The sequence below is a fragment of the Ostrinia furnacalis genome, unplaced genomic scaffold (genome assembly GCF_004193835.3).
Source record: "Ostrinia furnacalis isolate ACB-3 unplaced genomic scaffold, ASM419383v2 OfSCF3843, whole genome shotgun sequence".
Classification (NCBI taxonomy): domain Eukaryota; kingdom Metazoa; phylum Arthropoda; class Insecta; order Lepidoptera; family Crambidae; genus Ostrinia; species Ostrinia furnacalis.
Window position 1 is genome coordinate 130,333 of NW_021134082.1, and position 18,637 is coordinate 148,969.

An 18,637-nucleotide genomic window follows, 5' to 3' on the forward strand; every position below is an offset into this window, starting at 1 on the left:
CTACTGTTGATTTCTAGAATGGATGGTTGTTAAGTTACGACGGAATGAAAGTAATTAAGAATTGTTCATTCAAATATTATTAAACTTAAAATAGTAAACTACAACCACTACATTTTCTGCATCCATACTGGTTGCATTGCTCTAACTGGCATAATTATAACTAAAATAATACCTACTTAGGTAGGTACAATAAGTACCTTAAAAATGGAAATCTAGGGGAAATAAGAATACATTATTCTTATGAAGAGAGATAGCGAGCTAAATAATCACGACTCCATTAATCTCAGTCGGCAGATTTTCCTGTTCAATTATGTATTTATTCGTCTTAGACCCTCATTATCATCCATCAGCCTGGATTTCACGGGAGCAATCTCGCGGCGCCCCGCCGTCGCGTCACGGGCGCGCGTCGATATCGCCATGTGTCCGCGCACCCTTCGCGCATGCGTCCTGCGCGCAGTCTCGACATCACGCATGTGCGCGAACCCGCGAGACCGAGGCGCCTGGCTTGCGACACACGACTCGTCTTTACGTGGCGGTGTCGCATAATTGATTGTCCATTCGATACTGACATTGAACGGCCGGTGCACGACGGCCGACCGGTCGATTACAGCCAGTTATTTGCTTACGGCTACCGGGGCAACGCGTTTCCGACGCTAATCGACACACGCCCCGATCAGCTGTCCGAGTGTCTACCTGCATAGTGACATGGCCGTGTTGTGTGCGAATCGTGGATCGATTGTGTTTGTGATGTAAATTGTGGAAGCAGTGATCTGAGTGCGAGCCATGGATGTGGTGAAGGATAAACTGAGTGGCCGGGAGGAGTTCGAGGAGGAGGAGATCACATCGCGTCGCTGCATGCTCGATGGTACGTCACATGACTCATGCACGCAAAAATGCATTTTGAATGTCTTAGGAAATCAAACGGTTCAAAGATCGTTTTCGCATACACTGACGCTATGCGACAATACGTAGGTATACGTGTAGAGCGGTATTGATTTTCGCAGATGAGACGGGGCTGTTTACAAACCGAGATTAATAGGCGCCTCTACTATTGTTAGAGAAATGTTATGATTATCAAATCAGATCAAGTCATGAGTCGTAAAGTAATTACAGGTAATGACTAAATTACTCTTCCATTTTTTGCGTCTCGCATGACAATGGGATCGTTTAACGCTAAGCGCAGCAATTAACTTAATAGAAGCATGTGATTAACAACCAAAGTCAAATAAGCAGTATCAATACTTAATTTGTTTACAAAATAACTTACGAACTGCCAGTAAGTGGTACCTAAGTAGGTATATTGAGTAGAGTTAATTAGCAATAGCGTTTTTGTTTGCACGACGTGGTTCAAAATCCGCTTACGAAATTAGATGTTTTTGTTAATTCTATATTGAGTTAGGTACTTACCTGCTAACTTCGTATAATCTAAAAGATACAAGCTATGGCTTTTTTTAGATTCAAATTGACTTTATTTTAACCTAAAATATGAATTATCTAAAATTTTTAAGTGATAAATAAATAACAAAACATTTCGAAGGACCAAAAAAGTAAAAAATCATCATAAAATTGCCGCTGTAGCATCATAATCCGGCTCAAAGTTGTTAAAAAAACATTTCGAAGGGTCAAAAAAATTCAAAATCATCATAAAATTGCCACTCTTGCATCAAAATCCGGCTCGAAAGTTCTTAAAAAAACAAAAACCGATCTAGTTCTACTTTTCGAAGCAAGTCAGGGTTGCACTTGGCAGACACATGGTGTCCCGGTTTGGCAACATTGTGCCCGTGGCGTGCCGGCGCGAGCGTTCACCCCTGCCTCCCCTCACAGAACTTTTGTATGGCTTTTAAATCGATACAGACAGACCCCTTTCGATTAAAGTCCGCGATTGCCGATTGTTTAGCCGTCATTTTTGTGCGTACGTTTTTAAATGATTCAAAAATATTTTTTGCCTTTTATTTCAACAATTTTAACCAATATCGTAAGATAAACTGCAAAGTTTTCAAGAATCTTTTCAAGGATGTATCAATTCTTAAAAAAACACACTCAAAGATGTGCACAAACAGTCTGTTTTTGCATAAATCAGGATGCAATCTTGTTGTCAGTTACGTCAGTTTAATCCTTGAAATATCAGCTAATTATCAGAGCTAAGTACATTAGCTAATATTATGCATAAAGTCAACAAATCTTATCTGTAATTAATCGTTTAATCTTCTCTAGGAATTTCATCAAGAGTCCAACGCAATGTTATGAAAATTATAAAATAATTTTCTGACTCTACATGCTTCAATCTCAACACTAACTCTTATCTAAGCTTAGAACAATAGATTTTTGCGAAAATCTTTCAGTTCTTAATTTGCTCAGTAGTTCGTAGATACAAGGTATACCTACCTATAAGTACTTAAAACCGGCAGCAAATTTTCTCATAGTTTCGTGTTTCGTGCGGTCAGTTTGTCTTCGCAACAACGATTGTTTAACAATACAACTGATGCATAGCATAACACTATGTAATTATCACGTGTGTATCATTATGTACAGCATGCAGATGTACTTTGTTGTTCTTACTATTTTCACGGTATGATTCGCGGCATTCTTTCATAATCATTCTGTGAGTTTCATATTTACAAGAAAAACATAGAAACACTATTTCCCGTGGCTCTACTTACGTGAATTTTGGTCTGTCACAGAATAACTTTATCATGCCCTACTTTCTAAAAACGGGAATAACACTATCCTATGTTTTACCCTGGGTCTCAAACTATCTCCATACCAAATTTCATCTAAATCTATTCCATGGGTGAAGCGTTTCCTACTTTCGTACGGATTTCATTATGTGTATCTTTTAAATCAATTCAAATCTTTCTCAATCAGTCAAGGTCTCAAGGCACAGATGCGATAGTTAATGAGATTATTTCAATTGAAGATAATTTAAAAGCATGCGATCAAAGTATTGGAATCAGCAAGTGAGTCATCCCCGATGACGCTCGTAAATATAAAATGTAAAGTATCAGTCGACCAAAGGCTCACAACAACGTGATTTGAATAAATTATTGACCAATCAGATTCGAAAGGAGACACAATATCATTGGAAATAACTGCATCGTATTACTTATGTATTATAAGTAAATAAGAAAAGCACCTATGTAATTTTGTGGTCTAGGAATTATAAGTTGTATTTCCTGTAAGTTATTGTAGAGTGCTTAGAAAAGGCTCTATGAATAGAAGTACCTATCTTTGCATTTCATCAAGATTATGCTATACTTAACTTATTCTTAACTAGTGATAGTCCTTCCAATATCTATAGAAATAACATCTGACATAATGTAGTTCTAATAAAGCTTCACTTACATTTCAAAAGCTTAGTAAAGGACTGAATCATAGTGTCCGGCCGAATATGGATTTTCAGCCGAAAACGGAAACGAAAACGAAGCTTCGGCTGCAGTCTCATTTTCGGCCGAAAACGAAAACGAAAATGACCTTCAACTCTCAAATTTCAATCTGAAATTATGTACAAACTTTGAAAACCGTTAATGTTTTGACCAAAAACATAATGACGTTTGACAGTTGATTTTGATAAGGATTGATTAAATAAACCGGCCTTAAAACACAAAAAAAATCGGTGTATAATGAAATATTGGGAAGTGAAGAAGAAATAAAGGATGTCCAGTGGGAATTTTTTAACTTCAAAAATGAATACAAATAAATTAATGATTTTTTGTTATTTATTACTTATGCAAACTGGAGTTTAACAATGCGGATTTAATTTTTTATAGGCAATGTCTTTTAAATGATGACCCTTACATTCGCAACTATGCGAGAGCAAATCGCGCTAATAATTTTCCTGCAACTTCACGGCGGATATTTTCTTACAGAACCTGAATTATTTAAGGATTGTTTGCTGTAAACTTTTGACTTGAGATATCCCCACAAGAAAAAGTCGCATGGTGTGAGATCTGGTGACCGAGGCAGCTAGGGTTTGTCCCTGTACTTGCTGATCATTTATGTGAAAAAAAAAATAGTCCTCAGTGTCTCCATCGAGGTACTCTCCGTGTGTGGTGAGACACCTTCTTGCTGAAATAGAGTTACGTAGTTGACCGGGTTGCAGTTGCAGTGGTGGTATCAGACATTCATCGATCATTCGACAATACATTTCAAATACTTCTTTTTTTTTTTTGTGGCAACCAAACCTCTCTGTGAGGTTTATTTTTGCCAATGTCGAGTGAAAAATATTGACATAGTTATCAATAGAACGTGGGTGTTTCAGTTCTATTGATTTTTCATGGATTCCGTGGAGTTAAGTATGCCCGTAAGCAGGTTTCGAGACGCCACCGGGTCCAAAGCGGGTTGTTCATACGACAACCCACTCGACACTCGATGCGCGCTCAAATTCGAAGTATATCAATGTTTTTTATAATTTATCACTTCACTGCACTTTAGAACACAAAATAACACCAAATTTGTACACTAAAGTCCATTAAATAATAAATTGAAACCATTAAAACAGATCGACCATGCTTCCCGTTCAACTACCCTCCACGGAATCATCTTTTTGTTTTCCAAATACTTCTTATTGTTCAACTGCGAACGCTCTGTAGGCTCCCGACCAGACTCATGGCGTATTTCAAATCCGCATTAGACTCTATTATGAAACAATTAAACTTTGGTTTTATTTGTATTCAATTTTGAACTTGGAAAATTCTCGCTGGACACTCTTTACAACGTAACCTCACTTCACAACTTCAAAAGAGTGTGACAATACCGCGTCCGTTCTAGTCTGATTGGAACCATGAGTGCACCAGATTCACTCCCGAAGATATCGGAACGATAAACGACACCATCTTAATCACGTATTTCTGATATTCGGTTTGGCCGAAGCTTCGGCTGGTTTTTGGCCGAAAACGAAAATATGGCCGAATGTCCATTTTTGGCCGAAAATGGCCGAAAACGAAAACGAAAACGAATATTCGGTCGGTCACTACTGAATCATGCCAGAATGAAAAGGGTCAAAAGAACGAGTTCGTTCGGAGTCTCGGAAGTTAAAGTTGTAAATGCCACAACACTGAGTCATGACCACTTTAAAAGATATGGAGACAGTCAAGAGCCCCTTAGGGACTACCTTTTATTTGTGGATGCTCTTAAGTAACAAATGCCGATTGAAATTAAGGAAATTGTAATTTATGGACATTTTTAATACACTCTCTAAGTTATACATGTTCTAAGTTAAAGATAAAAATAAGTTTTACTAAATTACGACGTTATATGTCTAATGTTGAGAATAAAACAGTTTAATTGTAAATAAAATTATAAGTTTAGTTGTAGGCACTATTAATAGTTCGGAAATTAATTTTATTAAAAGTAATTTAGAAATAATGTGACGTTAATTTATAAAATTTCCGTATATAATCTATAGAGAACTATAATAACTAAAATTGATATGATGAAACGCGGAACGCAACTGTAGGTATATCACTGAATATGTAGTAAATAATTAAATGTTACAATTTGTAACTTACCGACTGAAAGTGCAACAGTTTAATTAAAATAAAAAGCTAGTTTTACTCCGAGAGCTCTAGCTATTCTACACAGGTATTCCTATTTATTTCACAATATCATGGCCATGACTTATATGCTAATTTACAGAAAATTTATCTAGTTAGCCTTGACAGGCATAGCAAAGTCTAAAAGAAATCTAAGACCGTTGAAACAGCGGAAACTAATGTTTCTGTTTTTGGAAGCTCTTCTGTGTCATTTTCCCCCTTTTTTCGTATGACTAACTACTATTGTTTTAAATGTAACCGTCTATATAGTTTAAGTTGTTATCTTGTTGTGTACTTGCATCGAATAAATACTTTTCTTTCTTTCTTTCTTAGTTAACTTAATCGCACATTTCGAGGCTGAAGCTTTGTGACCGATCCACCGCCCTTGAACTCTCAGTTCTCAAGCAACCGGTATCGTCCGCGATTACAGTTTCCTGTCTTGCTAACTTTGGGGACGGCATTTAACAAAAAAAACTTAAAGAGGACGTTGGAAATTAAAAATTATCTTGGCAAGCCATTTCGCTCATCATTACAATTTTTTTTACAAAGTTGGAAGATCGTTAAATTCGTGATCAGTCAACTTTAATAACTTTGGTAGGTAACTGTAATCTATATTATCTAATTAAATAACTTGTCGTGGTTTTTTGAACAATGTCATTAGTCTCTGATAACGCAGCAGATAACAATACAATTTATAACTTCGACTATTTCAAAACAATGTTAGACATTAATAATTAAGTAAAATGACAAAGTGGATCTATTAATAAACGAATACTTGGTGCAATACACTCGTTTCGCAATGGCCTCCAGTGTAACATTACAAGGATTCTGGCGTTGAAGATTGAGCTTTATACGATCAGGATTAAGTTTGATTATGAGTTATCTGCTGATAAATTGACTGTCCCTGCGTGTTAGATAAATGAACATTATTTCGGCATTAGTACAAGTGTGCCCTAGTTGCTCTAGTTACACTCATTGACGTTATTAGTACCTACGAGTACATTCTACATGGAATTTTAAGCAAACATTCTTAATACGTTCATTCCTGAACATCATGATCATCAATTCGTACCTACAATCCTAGACGTCATCACATCATTTCAGTTATAGGACATCCAAATGATTTTCAGTTTGGCCAGTTATTGGTAGCGGCCTACAAATGCCTTCCTGCTAGCTTTATGAGGTCGTCTGACCACCTGAATTAGATCGGTATTCTCTCATGATGGTCTTCGCTGATAAATTAGAAGAATATGTACCTACATCAAAATAATGACGTATTTGCAGAGGGGTGGAGTACGTTACTAGCAGAATGTTTGGGTTACTGTGAAAATAATCGCATCTGATTTATGTACTTTTCCTAAATTAAGTTAAGTTAAATTGTTTTTAATTACCTAAATGTTATTCTGAGCTTTGTTACGTCTTGTTTGAATAGTGTAATTGGTACTACCGTTCTATTCATGAATAAATAAATAATAAATAAATAAATAACGCTTTTGTAGGTTCACAAAAAACATGAATGAAAATGGGCTACGTAAATTCTTGGATTTTTTTCCTAACCTTAACCCAAGTAAAGTTTCAACAAATTAATCTTTATTATAAAAATATTTAAATAATTGATAATTAGGTAGTTCCAAATAGCACCATTAGACAGAATGTTGTAAGTGATTCACACCATTTGAGACGACCTCGGGCCCCACATGGCCCTTTGGTAAACAAACTGAGTCTACCACGCTACCGAGTGTGCTTTATTTTTTTAGGTCATCGCATAATACAATACAGTTACGGATTTCACAACTACTAAAACACCATGCGAAGAATTTAGGAATAATATGGAACGCAGCTGATCCACTGAGCGTTTAATTTCTTTTGAATAAGCTGTCAATCAATGCTCAGATTTGGAAAACTTTTTGCAAGATATATGTACTAGTATTGTTAACAATTAATTAACTCGAAACTGATTGACTTTCGCACATCTACGGATCAATTTATTGCGTTAGCGGTTGTCCATCTCCTGCAAGAATCGGTTGAGATATCAATAAATCTGTTAAATTTTAATAAAAATTAGATTTAATTTCTCAAATTCAAATTCAAAACGTTTATTTGCCAAAAACACAGTAATACAGGGTGACAATATTAAATAGGATCATGTGTTTAGTCTTTAATAATCCGCACGAAAACCTTTGTGCTATATTGTACCTAGTTAAAAATTTCGCAGCGACTTCGGCTCGCGAATTTGCCATAGAATAATCTACTTTCTAAAACAAATTGATTCGACTTTCAACAAATTGCGGCGAGGTGCGCTCGCGCAACGCCTGGCATTTGCGGTGGCGACGACGCTCTTCCTGTTTCTTGCGCTTGCGACGCTTTGTGGGGCAGATGCTTTCTCGTTTAACATTCAATGCTTGTCCATAGTTTAAATCGGACAGTCAAAACATCAAATCGGCAATGATTTATCGTTATTTGACCTTAGTATTCTCTGTCGCTTGGTAAGTGAAGGTGGAATCAAAAGCTGCTGGAAGTAAATATGTACTTGGATTAAATGTTTATAAAATTACACTGATCAAGTAAATACATATACCTACTCAAAAAAATAAGGTAGGTTTTAGGTAAAAAGACAAAATTGGCAGGCTTGACCCGTTTCTACAACAAAAATTTGTCAGGCGCTACGCGGACGTAAATCGATTCTAATTTTCAAATAAGTATGAAACATGTATCAATTCTGCTTTATTAATCTCATAAATAAGCTCTATACTATTTCTGTTTGTGAATTGATATTAAAAACAATTAAAAAAGAAAGTGGTTACTACGACTCATGTGTAATAGGAACATAAAGTGACAGCTATTATTTTGCACGTTTCTAATTAATATGCATATTTCTATACCAGTTTCCTATTACATTAATGATTAGTCGATAGGTTAGGATTTATTTAAAACACGTTATGCGTCAAGCCTTTATGCTTTCATAATACTAGCTAGGTAATGTTTTGTTAAACTACAAGAAAAATGATTTTTTAAATACAATAATTTAACAATTTATGACCTACTCGTACAAGTGATTCTCATCAGTCATCGACGTCATAAATGTAGAGGACATTCGACCTTATAGTCAAGCGGCATATTATCTTGATAAAGCTAAGTAGTTATACTTTGTAGTAAGTTATACAGGGTGTAACACAATGCAATAGGATGCCAATTTTTAGCAATAAAAACCACCATTATCAATTTTGATGCCATCTTATTGATTAAAAAGCTTTATTACACACACAAAAAAGAAGCGGTACAAAAGGCGAACTTAATGCCATGTGGCATTCTATACCAGCTAACTTTAGGCAAAACAGAGAATTTTTCATCCAACACATATGAAATATACAAATAAAGTTAGGTGCTGCCTTTCTGGTGATTGTTTACGCCTGCAGAAAGACAATAGGCATTCGTGAATGCTAGTAAAAATAAAAAAACATCTATTCACTTAGGTGTTTGATAATTGCATGAATGTAATGCTGAAAGTTTAATTATTTTAATAAACTCTACATGAAATAAACCTGAAATAAAGCTTGTAAAACGGGGAGCCTGAAACATCGTGAAGTTGTAGTTAGAGATGAAACGGATAGTTGTTTGGCCGGATACCGGATACCGGATATCCGGCCAGCTGCTAGGCCGGATAGCCGGATATCCGGCCGCCGGATAGTTGGCCCATTGTCTCGTTGCATGTCGTGACGAGTTTAGCGCCGCACAGGTGCTTCGAACGCGATCAGTGGGTCTATTAGTAGACTAGACTAGTCACACTTTTCGTAAATCGAATCCGTCCGAATAGAATGTCAGATTTTTCCACTTGTCTAGGAGGTAATCAATTCGGGCTATTTCGGTTGCCATCGTGAGTGTGTGATTGAATGGCGAAAATTAAATTAGTTTACTTGCTGCGTAATCTGACTGAACTGCATGTCATCATGTCATCAGATCGGATTCCCAAATTATCACATCGCAAACAACGTTTCGCAAATTTTCATTTGGCAAAACAACTTATTGCAAGCTTTTAATTCGCAAATGTCACTTTTGGCATATTACTGTTTAGCAAATTATTGTTTGGAAAAGTAAAATATTTCACGATAAACTATTTACAAAATAATTTGATTGTCGCATAGAATGGACTACAAATTAGCTTGTGGTTATTATTTTGTTTAGTGGGTAGATAATATAAAATTTGTTCTAAATTAATTTTCATATTTCATTCTTTTTATTGAAATTTCCAAATGATTCATTAAACAATAGAGGTGATTCTAGCGCTCGGCGGCCGCTGCCGCGGCACGCTTCGCTCGTCTTCGCGCGTTAAGGGTCACTGTTCTAACCTAACCTAACCTACTATTTTCTGCGATACCTACTTTCTGCAACCATACTATTTTCTGCAATCTCTTTGTTTTACATAAAATTCTTGTGAAAACCATGATCATCTGCCTTATGCTTTGATTTGTGGGTAACGGTGGGTAAGTATGTGAAGTGTCAATTTGACCAAACAAATTATTTGGGATATAATATTTGGCAAAATAAAACATTTGCTATATATAAACATTTGCCAAGTATTTTGCCAAATGATAATTTGACCAAATGAATTAGTTGCGAAAAGTACAGTTGCTAAAAGTTCATTTGGGAAATGAAACTTTGGCGATAAGTTGTTTGCGAAGTGAAATTTGGCGAAAAGTAATTTGGCCAAACGGAAGGATACCCATCAGATCATCAGTGAAAAAAAGATCCTTATTTTATTTGGCAATATTTCGACATTAACAGATACCTATTTACTATTTATTATGGATTCGTCATTAGAGTGAATAGCCCAGAAAAAGAAATTAGTTTTTTTTAAAGGCTTTAATATGGCTTTTTTGTAACTTTTTGGACTTTAAATAAAAGCCGTCATTATTATAAGCCATTTTATTGACATTTACCTCAAAGGTATTTTTTTAATATCCGGTATCCGGCCGGATAGTGAGTTACTATCCGGTATTCGGCCGGATAGTAAATTTAGGCCGGATATCCGGCCTACCGGATAGTTACCGGATATCCGTTTCATCTCTAGTTGTAGTTCTCAATAACTATTTGTATGTTACAGGATTGATAAGAATAAACATAACTTTATTGATGTAAATACACACACTGTAACATTTTATATTGAAGCCCTGACTCCTAATTATTATTATTATTGTTTTTTTTGGGCCTTCATTTGCGCCAGCTCGGCCAGGTTTGATCTATTGTTACAGTTCTTGTCTTTAGAGTTCACTGCTTAGTCCCGTTGAGTCTATAAATTTCCAGATTCTTTGGAGCGTGATAACTGCTATCTCATCCGGGTGCATGATGTGCCCGAGATGGATACTTCTTTTGCTCATAAGCGGGCCGCATGAGCAGAGAACATGCATGAAACTAAACTAGTGTACACTGTATTTAAGGAGCCAGTGTCTTCCCAGTAGGTGAATACAGACAGTTGACTGATACAATATTTAACACTAGATTGTATTACCACCAATATATCCTTATCTTTCAAATTAAAGTAATTGTAGTCAAAGGTGCAAATAACTACAGTGGTTTATCATCAACACTTGTTAATCATTATAAGAATTAAGATATTTTAATTGAGACATTTTTTTCTTTTATAACGAGTTAATTTAAAGAATTATACGCTCTACCTACATACTTTAATTATTATTATCTCCCAATCACATGTATGTGTGTATCTACTTAAAAGTAAATATGCTCAACGAATCTATCTGCAATCAGTAGAAAAAAACGAATATAAATATTTAAAAAATTTAATTAGTCGTTGAAAATATAATCCATTCGGTCAATAACTTATTTGAATACAAGAAGAATGATTAATAAAGTTTGTTTTCTACTGCGAATAGTGATATTTCTTAACTTATAGTATTAAATAATATAGAGTGTCTTCATTCGGTCACTAAATAATTCAAAGACAAAAACTCTATCCGTTCAATTTTAACATTCAGACAATTTAGATTTAGTAAAAATATGTACCTATTAGTTCAAAAGAGTCACATCTCTCAGGGAGGGTGATCTTCATGTGAAACTTTCAAAACAACTTGTACTAGTTTCACAACTTGAAATTCAAATTCAGTGATTGATATTGTATTGAGCAAAATATTTTGAAAGTGTTTTATGTAATAGAGCTAATGCTTTAGCCCTCCAGCTGTGAGGAGGCTAAATTATTAAGGTTACTTACCATCTTGAAATTAGAATGCTCTGCCAAAAGATGTATACTCGTAGTTCTTGCAACTCACGAAGGCGAGTAAGGCCCAGGAACAGATGCTGAAACGCAACTGCAACGAAACTGCAACTTTCTGATGATTCTGATGAATGAAACTGAAACTGAAAGTTTCAAACTGGTCGCGTCATGTGTGGTCTCTCAACGGACGCTATGGCAGAAACTTAGATGCAACTCAAAAGTAACTAGCAGTTGCAGTTTCGTTGCAGTTGCGTTTCACCGTCTGTTCTGGGCCTAAGCTTTACTTGTGTGTGTACGTGTACGTACATGCACATAACGATGGTGTAATGCCTATCAAAACTTTTGAAAAACGAACAGTATAGCGTTAGCGAGCCATCACACATGTAAAGCTCATTCGCCTTCGTGAATTGCAACAACTAACTTAAAATATGAGCTAACAAATCAGAGGTATGATAATGAGGCATATAAGGCCATGAACCTTCTTTAGTCTGTTAAACACGAATATTATTCGTTACAACGACTAATTAAACTGCTATTACAATTGAGTAAGTTAATTACTTATTAAAGCATAATCTAACCGATTCCGATAGTTAATAAGTTTCACAATTCTACAATAAAATATAAATGATTATTATTACTATCATATAAATTAGCAATATTATAAATGCGAAAGTATCGAGCTGTTTCGACATTTTCACGCCTAAATCGCTAAAATGTATCTGGATTAAAACTTAGTTATTACAATAGAAATGGGTCTGGCTGAAAGAAGTACGAGTATAAGACCTGAAATGCGTTTCACTTACAGCGCAGTAAATTACTATCTAAAAGAATGAATATTTGGTAATTTGTTGAACATTGACTTTTTTACGAGTATAGTGCAAACAGCTAGGGACTGGAATTCGCTGCCTGCTGCTGTCTTTCCTGAACACTATAATCTGGGCCTTATTCAAGGCGAGAGAGAATAGGCACTAACAGGGCAGGATACGTACCATCCTATACTGCATCTCACTTAACACTAGGTGCGATTGCGGTCAAATACCTGCATTGTTAAAAAAAAACATAGTCATAAAACAAACGAATTACAAAACACAATTAGTTCTACATACGTAGTCACATGCATAGCTGAGATTAGTGGGTAACAACTAATGTTATCCGTTCGTCAGCGCGATAATCGCCGCTGTAATCGATATCGCTAGATAGAGCGTAGATGCGTAATTTTTGTATTGATTAAATTTTTAATTGATATAATAATTGTGAGAATTTATCAAAGTTAGAGAAAAATCTATTCCGGCGGTATTGGTATAGGACAAATAAAAAGTTAGAAGATTCCCAAACTAAGTGAAATAAGCGTTTAAATGCAGCGAAATAGAGCTGCCTTACCGGCGTTTATTGCATAAACGGAACCGCCAGCATAACATTTCGACTTGATACTAGTAATTGAGACGAATCAATGTGTCAACGACATCATGCGTGTACAATCATCAAAGTTAATGGCATTTTTTTCCTTTTGCGTACGGTAATAGGGATCAAAATGTAACTTGAGTTGCTGCTAGCGTGGGGAAACCATTGAGCAATCTTTTGGCAGTTGTCTATGGTCTATGGGTGATGACTGTGAGTGGATATGGATGAGTAATGCCTTTTATTATTGTGAGAGAGTCGCTTGACACGTTTTCTAAACGGTGGAGAGATAAATATATACATGGTATACACCTGCTTGATTATGCAAATGCAGAAGTAAGTGGAAACGTCAGTAATTGGCCTGATGACGCTAATGAAAGCCTGATGACCTGTAACACAGGTATTTCATACCTAGTTCCTGAAGTTATTCAGAAATTAAGCCTGCGTCAGTCTCACACAATCACACAAAATTAAGGCATCAATTGCATTAATGGACTTGTGTGTAAAATAAATTATTTGATTTAGATAAATGTCTTATTTTTATAGATTAGTTATTGTTTTGGATTAACGCTGTTTAAATTGATATCCTTCAAATAATGTTCTGTGTAGCCGATAAGATAATTTAAAACCCACTTGCTACGTATTCTTAGATATTATTGTTCACGTAAAACATTAGTTTTAAAATTAACTAAAGTTGCGCAAAATAATTTCGTTATATCCGGACCTTGTGTCATAGAAAGTAGCACTTTGGAAATCAATAATTGGCTGCTTAATAAAACTTATGTGACCCTGAAGTATTTTATTAATGATCGATGGATACATTTTCGGAGATATGATAAGTAATATTGATTAGGTATATGAACTGAGTGATTAATATTTCAGTTATCAATTACCCCATTTTTCAGAATGAAAATTTTGCCACTTTCTCAATTATTTATAAGTCTATGTTAAAGCAAACGATGATGATACATTTTTAACTCTACATAATTTTAACGCCTTGTTTTGTACCTTTTATAGCAAATATTTTAAGTTTTATTTATATTAATCAACAAACTCAGAGTACAAATTGGCTCTTTCACAAATGAATGCATTATAACAGCTGCTGTTCATACCCCTTCGTTACATCCACCTGCTGGGCTGCTGTTAATCCGTTCGACAGATGTTTCATGCAAATTATTCCTTACTCATTTTATAAAATGGCCTTAAGTTATAGTTTAGTCAAGTAGGAAGCTTGGAAAGTCAAAATTTCTACTGTGGTAGGTACTCGGAAACTTTTAGCGACACAAAGCAACACAATTAATGTATGTGCCCTTGAATTTTCGATATCAGCTCTCTCTGTTTTTCCTTTTGATTAAAGAAAACCAACAGGTAGAGCCGGGGCAGGCTAGTTAAAGTCAGCGAATATTTTTCCCGGAAAAAAATAATTTTATTTCAAAATCTCAATATTATTTGTAAAATATCCTAGCGCTGCTGTAATAACACTAAGGCTGGGTTGCACCATATTACTTTAACTTTGACAAACGTCAAAAATATGTCAAACTCCATACAAAAAGCACCGGTTATCGTTATAGTTACGGTCAAAGTTAGGTGGTGCAATGAGTTGCCTAAGTAATCCTAAGCAGTTGTGCTCAATATGAAAATAGGAAACGAATACAAAAATGTTCAAAGACAATATGTAGAGTTTTTTTAGAATCTGTGTACTGAAAACGATTATACATTATATGGAAGACGACCAATTAAAATAAACAGCACTTTATTTATTTGTAATAGATGCTATTTTTTGACAAAATTGTAAGCAGTCTGATGTGCTTTTTCTGTACTAATTAATTATCACTAGCCTACAATGAAATGTACGAAATCAATCGAACCTTGAACGTTGGAATAAGATACAACGTACCTATCCGTCGTGTAATTATAATTCTTTGGCCCCAGGAAATAAGACCGAAACAGACTCTACTCAAATTAATAGGAATAATTATGCCCATATTTGGGTAAATTGTTAGTGGAGCGAGCAGTCTCGCTCTACTGCAGACTTGAATCAACCGTGAAGATCTAGCGATAGGCAACTATTGTTGGATTCAATTTATACTAAAGCATTTGTTGGTCAAATCTGTAATTTATTTACGAGTAATAACCTCATACTTTCCATGTTGCCCGGTTGGTAACGCCTGCGTCCAGCGCTTTCCTGCCGCTACCAACCGGGCAACATGGAAAGCATTGGGAATATTGGGATGCCTGCCTATGTTCAGCAGTGGACGTCCTATGGCTGAGATGATGATGATGATGATGATGATAATGAACCTCATCCTGTTATTTAAGGAATGCAGTTACATTATGTGACAGTAATTTTATTGTACACATTACCCACTTACATAAAAGATACAGACATGAAAGCGTAATAGACTCGTAAATAAAAACAATTACATACTTCCGAAGTGAGCTAAACGTTAGGCATGGTTATTTAACAAAAGAATTTAATTCATTTAGTGCGTAAAACTATGTCATAACTATTTTTACGTTAAACGCCTAGGCCTGCGACTTCGTTCACTTTTTCGACTTTTTATTCCTCATTTCAAGTACTGAACAATTCCTAGGGTACCTAAAGGAATTATTTTTTTACTAGAGCCTGCGTATTTAAAATGTAGAGACCCAAAGTAAGTTTTACAGTTAACCCAAAACTTTTAGCACTAGATCCATTCAGACTAGCTGTACCATATTAGCCTGTAGTGCCTTTGTCACGATCGGCATATACTTTTTATGTAGATAGAGTCTTAGAGCAGACGACCAAATTCGATTATTTACAAAGCGTTGCGAAAACCATACAATAGACCTCAAGGCTCAATGGCACTTTCGCTGTGATATAACTTTGCATTCAGAAAAGATCATAGGTTATTTTTCATAGTGCACTAACTTTTCAATGGTTCCCACATAAAAATTGACACTAAGATTTCTCTTACCCATTTTTCAAAATGACAAGGCTGATTATATGTAGACGAAGTTAATAAAATTGCCCGCTTTTCAGTATAACTAAAATGTTGTACACCTATATTTATAAGTATGTAGAAGGTTACAAGTCCGGTAATTGAAGTTAATAAAATACTTTGAGTGTCGTAACAATAGGAAGAACAATGGAAGGCTTATAAATTGCACTGTGCAATGTCTAGAGGATAGCTCGTTATGTACCTATCACTTTTATTGTGCCTATTTCAGATCCTGATGATAAAATCTAACTAAAGGTCTCACTTCCGCAAAGTTTTGATTCGTGAAAAATGAATTTGGAAACATAATTGATCTGCAATGTCTTTGGAAGAAGCAAATTTATTGCTGACCTTCAGACACTCGTGAATACCCGAAAGTAGGTTTGCTTTACAGCTAATTATCATGCAAGATAAAATCACTTTCTTTGCAAAATTAATCTTCGCACAAAAAGTGCGAGCCAAAACTTGATTGATTGCCAATGGCAGCGACCGGTCGAAGCACTTTCTCCTGGCTGGAACATTTTGATTTTTTTGTACAATTAGACATGTTACATCTGCAGCGATAACATTAGTTAATTTGGTCTGCTATCGGTGAGTAATCGAAAGAAATGAGATTGAAATTATTTAGATTGTTGTGGACGGCGGTGCATGGCGCGCCGGTGACTGCCGCGGTGGTGCGAGCGAGCGTCAGTCCGCATTCAACAGCCGCAGGGGCGGCCACGCGCATCGAAACACCTTCCAATACCAATAAAGTATGACAATCATGGAATAGAAACGACGCCGCCGTCGTCAGTGACTGTGCCGCCATGAGCGAGGATCAGGAACAGTGCGACTCTTTCAACTCCTGGGAGCTGAACGGCTTGAACTCTCTGGACCTTTGGGACTACACCGTCGAGCTGGAGTGCCTGCAAGGAACCGAAGGTTAGTTTCGCAAGGCTGTGTGAGAGGCGTCGATTCGCAATGCACAAACTAAAATAAATGGAGTTTCAACCATGGAGGATTGCGCTGGTTTTGTTACGCAGCGGTTTAAAGTTTTTTTCCCGATGGGGCCCGTTGCTGGCCGGATCGCTTCATTAATGTAAGTTTTAATTGGTTCCATTGAATCATGCTGTTGTTCATTAAAGTACGTAATTATAAGGCAAAGCCAACTTTTAAAGAACCTTTGGAAGTCAGAGTCACGTGCAATGAAGGTCGTGGATTTCGTTGCAAAAAGTAATAATCTCCAGTTGGTAAACTTTTTAATGCATTCATTAACGAATAGACACTAAAATAGTAGAATAACTTAATTACAAACTTGAATATTTACAAGTTAATTACTTCGTATGCTTCATTACTTTCAAACTATTCCATACAATCACGGATGCATTTAGGTTAGCTAAAGAGAGTAAATATTGGCACTGTCAGAGATAACACAATATGCACTTTGCCTTTATCACGTATACCCAACTGATAGCAATGTAATTACTTACTCACGACAGATAAGCAGACAACCAAAATTGCAAACGCTGTTTAAACAGCACATTCATAAGTGATATATTGAAGTTTTGACAATAATTAGCTAATTAATTTGTAAGTAGCTAAAATTAGTTGTTTATTGTGTAGTTATTTAATATTTTATTGTTATGAGCACAGGAAAGCAAAACTACTTTAGCGATAATCTCAAGTTCACGCAAAAATAAAGGCACAAAAAGTTTAAACAGTGTCTCTGAAATTAAATAAAGAATCCGAAATATTAATGTAACAAATCTCAGACAAAGCTACGGAGTTAGTAACTTGACGTAACCAAATAAAAATGCAAAAACTTCGACATTAAAACGTTAATTGCAACATTTTAATTTTCATTTAGCACTACTCTTGCCACTTTAGTGCCTGCAAACATCTACCTATTATACAGCTATGAGCCTATGAGTATAAAACCTCTAATGCTAGAAAACGCAGTAGGCATGATCTCTACTATAAATTGATTTTTTCGAGTCTTTAATTCTAAAGTTAACTCCACATTTCCAAAAAGTTATTGGTAAATAATCTTTTGGCAGATCAGTACCTATCGTAGAAAGTGACGGTACCTGATAACGTATTGCACTAAGAAGTCGTGACTAAGTTTTGATCGTGAAAGCAGACGATTGAAGCGATTATGCTGTGTCTCTATACCCTGTAAGTCTTTAGTTAAACGAATCAGAATATTAAGAACATAATGCTTTTTAATTTTAAGAGTAGAGCTACTTAAATTATATTTCTAGTTTTCAATGTAGTCATAGCTGGATTGCACCATCTTACTTTAACTTTAACAAACGTCAAAAGTCTGTCAAACTCCATACAAAAATCACCGGTTATCGTCATAGTTACCGTTAAAGTAAGGTGAATAAGGTGATACAATTAAGGGTTCTATATTGGCTCACATAAAATTCTAAATCCTATTCTTTGTCTTACTACCGATTTGTGTTCATAATAATCTCTCTTCATAATTTTATTTTTCATACTTTTTTTATTCATACATTTTTATT

The 18,637-nt window shown here is 35.5% G+C and overlaps 1 protein-coding gene across 2 annotated transcripts in view; it reads left to right on the top strand.

Moving 5' to 3' along the window:
* The first annotated feature begins 486 nt into the window (after positions 1-486).
* centrocortin (cerebellar degeneration-related protein 2-like) overlaps positions 487-18,637 on the top strand; it is a 31,524-nt gene continuing 13,373 nt past the window's right edge. Inside the window, exon 1 of one of the 2 annotated variants that reach the window (XM_028312248.1) lies at positions 487-865. In XM_028312248.1, coding sequence (XP_028168049.1) covers positions 784-865 — 82 coding nt within the window. In that variant the 5' untranslated portion in view covers positions 487-783. Of the gene's footprint in view, positions 866-16,785; positions 17,055-18,637 lie in introns of those variants that run through there. The other variant, XM_028312247.1, reaches the window with a different exon arrangement.